The sequence below is a fragment of the Hevea brasiliensis genome, chromosome 11 (assembly GCF_030052815.1).
Source record: "Hevea brasiliensis isolate MT/VB/25A 57/8 chromosome 11, ASM3005281v1, whole genome shotgun sequence".
NCBI classification, from domain to species: Eukaryota; Viridiplantae; Streptophyta; class Magnoliopsida; order Malpighiales; family Euphorbiaceae; genus Hevea; species Hevea brasiliensis.
Genome location: NC_079503.1, coordinates 70,737,887 through 70,746,762, shown reverse-complemented (window position 1 = coordinate 70,746,762; position 8,876 = coordinate 70,737,887). Strand labels below are relative to the sequence as shown.

General features: G+C 30.1%; 1 protein-coding gene and 1 long non-coding RNA gene across 2 annotated transcripts; both read right to left on the bottom strand.

The window, feature by feature from the left end:
• Positions 1 to 3,520: 3,520 nt before the first annotated feature.
• LOC110641672 (uncharacterized) lies at positions 3,521 to 6,967 on the bottom strand. Its single transcript, XR_002492326.2, has 2 exons — positions 6,659 to 6,967; positions 3,521 to 3,845 (listed from the first exon to the last, which is right to left on the bottom strand). It is a non-coding gene; the product is annotated as an uncharacterized LOC110641672 (long non-coding RNA).
• Positions 4,611 to 6,661, bottom strand: LOC110641671 (transcription termination factor MTEF18, mitochondrial). Its single transcript, XM_021793493.2, has one exon. The coding sequence runs from the start codon at positions 6,550 to 6,552 to the stop codon at positions 4,771 to 4,773; it is 1,782 nt and encodes a 593-aa protein (XP_021649185.2). The 5' UTR covers positions 6,553 to 6,661; the 3' UTR covers positions 4,611 to 4,770.
• Positions 6,968 to 8,876: the final 1,909 nt, after the last annotated feature.

Here is an 8,876-nt window from a genome sequence, read left to right as displayed (position 1 = left end):
AGATGACACGGTTGTCTCTTATATGGGTGGTTTGAGTTTGATACCACTTACATATTTGTATTGTGTATGGATATTCCAGTGTGTATTGGCTCAAATTAGTTATATATTGGAACAGGTATTCAGTCAAGAGGGGATCCGTAGCCTTAAGTAAACAGGGTTAAAAGTCCTATGCGGATTTGAGCTATTCTTGACAAGATTAAGTTCCTGGCCAGGACGAGTGACTTTATCAGGAAAGGTGTTTCCTGATGGTAAAGTCTTACATGTCGAGAATCAGATTTCAAATGAGTGCATAAGATTCCATGATAAGGGGTTTGACTCAACTATGACCCTTAATGGGATTGGGACATAATACAGAAGGATTTTAGTGCATGGTGATGTATAATTAAAGGTTAATTTTAAGATATTTCTTATTGCTAATTGGGTGGCCATGGCATGCTATGCTAGGTGTTAACCATGGTCTATGAGATGCCTAAAATGATTTGGGGAAATCATTTGTGGTCTGGAAGAGTTCCAATGATATTAAGAGTTAATATCATTTCTCATTACCAGTTAGTAATGAGCCTAGTAAGTCACACACCTACACAAGTTAACCACCAAGTTAATTATGATTTAATTGATTAACTAAAAAGTTTAATTAATTAATTAAATATATTTGATTTGCAATAAGATTGCAAAGTCCCTAGCATGACTTGAAACCAAATCTTGAATAATGGATGTAAATTGAATTTATATTTAAAGAGTTTAAATATCAATTTAGTTGTGAAATTAATTAATGGAGATTAATTGATTAATTAATTTATATATGATATAAATTAATTTGAGAGAGAAATTACTATTTTGGGTTGAGAACTCAAAATTCAATACAAGGGCAAAATGGTAATTTTATATGGTAATACGTGGCACCATGAGATGGTGACACGTGATACCTATAGATGTGTGCTACTTGTCTTCTATTAATGGAAGATCAATTGTTGATGATTTAATCTTGCATTGACAAGTGTCATAATGAGATTAAGACACATAAAAGCTAGATTAAATTAGAGCTTGACATGTGGCACTCTATTAATGGTTTTTGTCTCTTGTATATAAAAACAAGATAAGAAGAAACTTGTATTATCTTCTTCCTTATCCATGTTGGATGGCAATCTCTCTTTCTCTCTCTTCATATATTTCTTCCATTGATACTTGAAAGAAAGCTTGTTTCTTTCTTGAATAAAAAATTTTAGAAATTGTTTCTAGCCACCTACATCCATTAGAACATCACCTAAAGACACACACCCTAATTTTTAGTGGTTGGCAAGCATCAAAGAGAGGATTTGGGGTTGCCTAAGGTGATCTTAGTGGAAGCTTGTGGTGGATAAGCTAGGGTTTAATTAGGTTTAAATGCTAAGCCTCAATCCTTGATGGCAAATGAATTCCAAATGCATGTTAAAAGAGTGTTTTGACATGCTTTAGGGCATTAGAGATTGACTAGGATCATAATACACTTGCATGTATGCATGAAACCCTAGTGAAAAATTTTTGAAATTCATCCTCTAAGGCCCTAAACACGCTTCCCAATGCCATCATCAAACGCCTACTCAAGTTTTTTTTTTTTTTTTTGACACATCTTAAAGATATAATGTTTCATTGACATTTCTAAGGGAATCTTCACTGACTTAAGTGTCAGAGTGATCACCAAACGGCTGCTTACCTCACACCTTTTTCATTATGTATTGGCAATTATCTTTTTTTAGTTATTTTAATAATAAATGTTTTTATAAGTTATTTTTTACTAAATACACCAACTGCTAATCAGTTACTTATAAACATTTTAACCAAACACATAACAATTTAAAAATTTTAAGTGCTTAAAACTCAAATTAGCTTATAAGTACTATAAACTGATTTTCATAAGTTAAGTCAAATATTATTTTAATGTATCAAAACAACGCCTATAAGTCTTGATCATTCCTTTTATGTTTATTAAATTTTGCTTACACATTTCATCTTCTTTTATGGGGTTAATTTTACCCATCGTCCCTTAGTTTAGGTTGTTGTATAAGTAGTGTCCATCAACTCAATTTCTGTAATAAAAATCTCTGAACTTCAATTTGAATATCATTAAAATATCTAAAACCAATTTCATATTTGTAGGTTAACTTATGGCAAAATTTCACTCTATCCCTTTACTTAGATAAGTATACTATAGACATCCCTTAATTTTAATTTATATTACAATCCCAAAACTTCAATCTAATATATAAATGATTTTTAATACAAAATGTACTAAACAATAATTTAAGATTGGATATATTATTTTACTTATGTAAGCAAGAAAGACAAAAACTATATATAATATCAATCTATATAAATATATAAATATATATATATATATATATATATATATATATATATATATATATATATATACTTAATTAGATATTGAATATCATTAAAATAAAGTAAGATAATATATATTAAATTTTTCTTATATTAAAAAAAATCAAAGAAAATAAAATAAATTAGATGTGAATCCTTTAGACATTAATCTAAAATCAAATTAAATATTAAATATTATTAATTTTCTTTAAGAAAACAATAACAATTACATAATTTTCAGTAAGACACAAAATAAATAAATAAATAAATAATTGTAAATATCTATAAAAATATTAGACTACTTTTGAAAGTATAATTTTATTTTAAATAAGTCAAAAATAAATTAAAATTTTAAATTAACGTTAGAAGTTTGAAAGGAAAATTATATAATTATAATATATGATTTATGATGAATATTTTATAAAAATTTCAAAGAAAAAAAATAAATTAAGTTGAAGTTTATAAATTTTTATGATATAAATTAAAGTTGAAGGAAAATTATGATTCGCCTATTTAATTTCAGGGATAGTGAATGAAATTTAAGCACATATTAATTTATAAACCAATAATAGTATGTAATAAAGATTTTAATGATAATGCAATTAAATTTCAGAGATTTTTATGATATACATTTAAGTTTGAAAGGATGCCAATAGAATCACCTAAATTTAGTAACTATTGATATTTAGGTAGAAGTTCAGCCATAGAAATTACAAATTCAATGATAGAAATCGTAAATTCTCTATTTAAGAAAATACCAAAGTCTGATAATTTCCAAATCCAACTTATACAAAGATTGGTAGATTATAACTGAGTGAACTGTTCTTTCCGCAAAATGGCAAAATCAAAAGCTCTATCAACACTATTCCGTGATTCAAATTAATATAATTGATATTATATTTTATATAAGTGATTTATCCTAAATTGTCTTATACTTATTTATATTTAATGCTTCGAGACTAAGATCTATCTTTGGGCAATTTTAAGAATACACTCCTAGCAGGTAATAGCAGAGTGATTTATCAATTTCCAAACAATACAGAAGAGACTGCTAAAGAAGAACAAAAAGAAAAAATCAATATAGCAATCAACAAAACTTATTTCCCTACATCAGAAGGTTACAGCACTCATCTCATCTAACTCAAGGAAATAACAAATATAAATAGGCAAAAAACTGCTCACCACTGGATACTCAAAATATATATACACCAAAAAGTTTATAAGAATAATTTGTTTCAGCTATGACTCACAGGTACTTGAAGTTACATATTAGTATAGAATCTATATGAAAGAAACCCATGACCATTACAATACCTGAATTATAAAAACAACAGAAAATCACTGAAGTAAAAGAAATTCAAGTGCCCTAGAAGATACTCCTTGAGACAAATTGTTGCTGAATCACTGATATGACTGGGAAAACAGATCCCAGAACATGTTTATCACTAGCCTTTTGTTCTCTTAGTTTGCTTGCATGCATGCCACTAAATTTGAATTAAAGGAAAGAAACATCAGAAAATCACTGAAAGTTAAGAGACTCTTCAAGACAAACTAACGCAGAATCACTGTAGATCAGGAATATAACAAGAGATAACATATCCCAGAATAAGTTCAACACAAAATTTTTGTTCTTTTAGGTTGCTGCCAAGCATGCCACTGCTTGAATTAGAGAAAGGAAACATCAGAACATAACTTGAGAAATTAAGGCATATTTAATCACCTTAGAAATAAACTCTTCAATACAAACTATCCCAGAATCACCCTCTGTCTATGATATGACATGAAAACAGATGCCAGAACAAAAAAATTTTGTATTTTTAGGTTGCTTCCAAGCATGCAACTAAACTTCAATTAGAGAAGTACTTAAAAATAATTTCAGTCCTGAAGATTCTCAAGACGGTTTCAGGCATATGCATGTAACCAAAGGAGGAATTACACTAATATATAAATCAAAATCCCATAATCGAGTACCAAACCAAAGAATTCAAATTTCAATTATTTAAACCTCACTGAAAAATATGAATTGATACAATAATCTTCCAATGCTAGTAATGTGAATTTAAGAAAGTCTAACTTAATATAATTAACAAAAAGGTTACAAGATTACCACAAATATATATATATATATATATATATATATATATATATATACTCCGGTAATAAATATAAAATAACCATTAGATATGGGCAATTGCCTTTCAATTTTATTAGTTTAAGGTATCATGTATTTTCCTTCTAAAACATACAAGTAATAAAGAAAAATATAATACCTTTTTATCAAAGAGTTCAATAGAAAGTACAGAAAGCAAACAAAAATACTTGGCAATGGCATCTAAAATTTATGGTAGAGCAATGGCATCAATCTGAAAAGCAGCATAAAATCACTTGTACACAAATTAAAATTAAGCTTTAGCTTGAAGATGATGCATTCCTTATACTTTCCCACATAGCAGGACCTTCTGGATGGACATCCACAAAATATTTTACAAATCTTGTATCTGAACATGCAAGAATAGTGCTCAAGGACAACATCGGCTTTGCAGCACCTCTGTCTCGCAGCCACACATACATTCTAAATCTATGATTAATCCTTTCCATATCATAGCATAAATATGCCGGGAATGGCACCACTGCTGCAAGTGGATAGCCTAAGCAATTTGCCAGGCAGTCAATCTTCTTTTCAATTACATCTTTGGTCTGGTTAAGCACCATTGGAGCTTGTTTAATCAAGCTTGAGACAGAATTGTAGTCCAAACCAGCTTGTACCAGGCAATCAAACCTCTCTTGTAATTGATCCCCTCTACCTCGGAACTTTTTTAGAGCTCTCATCATTTCATCTGAGTTCTCAACATATCCTAATCTCAATAAGAATGCTGTTTTCTCCATCTTTTTACTATGATCCTCAGACACTATCTGTTTGCTGCTTCTGACTTTCGACTTAGAAGCTAAGCTGAAGAACTTCATTGGGTCTTGCCTTATGATTTGGCATAAACTATCTTTCTTAATGTCTAAGTCCTTACATACAGTTTTAGGTCCTTTCAAAGAACATGAACACAGAAGTTCCATATGATTAGATACAATGTTTGCAATTTCTTCTACTCCCATTCCAATGTAGATAAAAATATCCAGTGCCCGCAAAAGATTCTTTTCACACTTAGCTGACAAGATTTGTGGGTTTTGAACAAACAAAGAATAAACCTCATTCATATCTATACCCAATTTGAGCAACCTGCCAAACAATACATAAACCTTCTTCCCAGAACCTTCAAGTACTAATAGAGGATTTGTTTTAAACAAATTACACAACTGTTCCTCTCTATAACCCACTTTATCAAGAAAATCCATTGTGTCAAGAATTCTTTTCCAGTTGTAAGAATCCCTGCAGGAAAAATACCCACCAATGCGATCATTACCTATCCCTAGCCTACGTAAATTCTTGAGTACATTAACAAAATCATTGTCAACTCCACCAATCAGTAGAGATGGGCAACAACTAACAAGCTTAATAACCGTGCTTTTACTTAGACCCAACTTTTCATAGGCTAGAAGTTTCGAATCCAACAAACCATATTCATATATGAAAATCTCTCTTGCTTCCTTGTACATCTTGCCAATCTTAATGCGAGGAATCCCGTAATTGCATAAAACATGGAAATTCTCGAGCAAGACATGATCATCACTCAAAAAAATCAAGTGCCGTGGAAGCAACGAAGAAAGCTCAGATGGGCACAAACCTAAACTCTCAAAGAATGGCTCAAATTCGTTGATTGGATTATACATAAGGTATTTATTTAAGGACCTTGTAACATCTTTCTCGGTATCAATCTTGGAGAGCAAATTTTGAAGGAAATTAGGTGAATTCTTGCTAATATACTCAGCATCTGTTATGCTTAAGCTCCGAGTGGAATGTAAGTACTCAAATAGCACATCTTGAGCCTCGGTTCTAGCAGTACGAGAGACAGGGATACCAGAAAAAGAACTATGTGACTGAGTTGAACAAGAACAGGAGAATTTGAGATTGTGGGTTAGTCTAATACTGCAAAAGCACCGAATTTTAAACGAAATGGAAAAAGGGTTACATATAGGATTGGATTTTTCACAGACCATAGGAGAAAGAACAAGAAAATGATTGACTTGAGCTATCATATTAGATAATTTGGATACCTTCTTTAAGATTCTGGGCAATACCATGGCAACAATAGGAAAACAGAGAAAAATTATGGGTTCTAATCAGGATTCTCGGAGTTCAAACAATAATTTCGCATAGAAATGAAAGAGAGAATGGAAATGAAAATACCTTCAGAAAGTTATTGATGCGATATTGGATTCTTAGGCTGAAGAAAAGGAACGGATGAAGGCTTTGAAGCATCACTAACCACGCTCCTCTGACGAAAAGAGACAGGCACAGCTGAAGCTTTGGCAGTGTTAAAACCCTAGAAGAAGGGTTTTTCAATCTCTGATCTAACAACTACCCGTTAGTGTTTTATGACCCTCTTCATTTTCCAAATTTAAGAAAGGCAACCAGGCGGATTAGGGTGAAAATTACTCGCTCTGGCCTCACCCCACAGGGGTTCGATTTGGGCAAGTACTTTTCTCACTTGAAAGCGAATTGGGGCCCATGGAAAATTTTCTTTTCTCATTTAATTTATTATTATATAATATAAATTTATTTATTAAAAAAGTATAAATTTTAAACGTAATTTTAATAATATATTTATAGTCTTACCAAAATTATAATATTTGAATACATAAATATATAAAAATAAATTTTTTTATAATAAAAATTGATAATATATTATTGTGTGGTGGGTTACGAGGATTAGGCAAAGAGAAGGTCCCCTGTTCCATCCTCCACAATATCAAAGTCATAAAGAGTTAAAAAAAAAAAATCAAGTTTAAGACAATGTACCAGGTTCAAAAACTTTTGTCATCTTTATCTGTGGGATCTTCGAATTTGGTTTAGCATCATCTTTCTATGATACTACCACAATGCTAAGATATTAATGTTATAAAGACAGATGAAATGAGTTACCACCAAGATAATAACTGGAATAAACTCATAAGAAGAGATGTGGGTGGTAACTTGTCCCTTGCAGAAGTCCACTATCTTTTTTTTATCATAAGTCCAATGACCTAAGTTCATCATAGTGGATACAAGAGAGGGAAAGTGTTAGGCACTCTCTTTATCTGGGCTTATCTTAGAGTAAAGACCTGCCTCTACTATTGATTCCTAAAGTCTATCTTATTGTTTGTTTTATTAAATTTCTTATTCATACGATTAATGCAAGTCTAAAGTTAACACATTAAAATTCAACCATTCAAAGAAATATCAGGTACATACATGCGTATAGAAAATCCTATCATATGATGTTTTTAAGTTAAAAGAACCACCTTATTTACCATCTTACCCTAACATGTGAATTAAACTAAGTTAATTATATACTATATTTATTTACATGCTGGATTACATAAAGCACTAAGTAAAGATCATACCATGCTCAAAAAAAGGGTGTTCTTAAGCATGCCTTAGTTTCTAGGTTGTATACTTTTAAGCCTTTTATTACCATATTTTTCTATATGCATCTTTACTAAAACCCAATTACATACCAAAGGTTTAATTCAATATTTTCAAAACAAACTAAAGTAACTTAAAGTCCACAAAAAAAAAAAAATTAAAGTCCTATAACTAAAGAAAGAGAGAGGAGAATAGAAGTTAAATTTTAAAATGGCCTTTTACAAAAAATAATAATAATAATAATCCTACAATTATTACAAGGGCTTAGGCCTAACAACCTTATGCAATAGGTTTTGAATCTCCAAAGTGAGTCTTGATCCATCATTTGTATAGACTACATCCTCCATAAGCTTTTACTTGCTTCATGTATGAGCCTTGTGCTTTTTATAGACTTGAGCTAATTTTATTTATTTAAAGAATTTAAAAAATAAAATAATTAACTAATTAATTAGGTTAATTAAAAAAAATAAAATTAAAGAATAGAATTTAAATCAAATTAAAATATAGAATACAATTTAAAATAGCACTACTAAATGAGGTGAAATTTGCAAAGGGTGTAACTCTAGACTTCTTGCTTCACTCAGTCAATCTTGCACCAAAATAAAAGTCATTAAACTCATGCAAAACAGAAAAATAAAAGTTAGTATCAGAACCAAACAAGTAAAATAAAATTAAACATAAATTTGACATAAAAAACCAATAATTCATTATACATGGCATCAATTTTGCAACAATAATTAAAAATAGCAAATCACCTAGACAAATTATGAGATTTTATGATAATATGCCTAACATATCATACTAAAATTCAGAAAAAATAGCCATTCAAAAAAATTCAAAATTGTGTGTGCAATAAGCAATGAAATTGACATATGGATTTTATTACCTAATCTGACCTATGGAAACAAAATGGCACTTTCATACCAAACCAGAAAGGAAATTGAAAATATAAAAATATGGAAAGAAAATTGACATTTTAACATGCAATTTAGGCTTAAGA

Excerpts from the sequence above, each read along its gene's own strand:
- LOC110641671 (XM_021793493.2), bottom strand. The coding sequence starts at position 6,552 with ATGGTATTGCCCAGAATCTTAAAGAAGGTATCCAAATTATCTAATATG.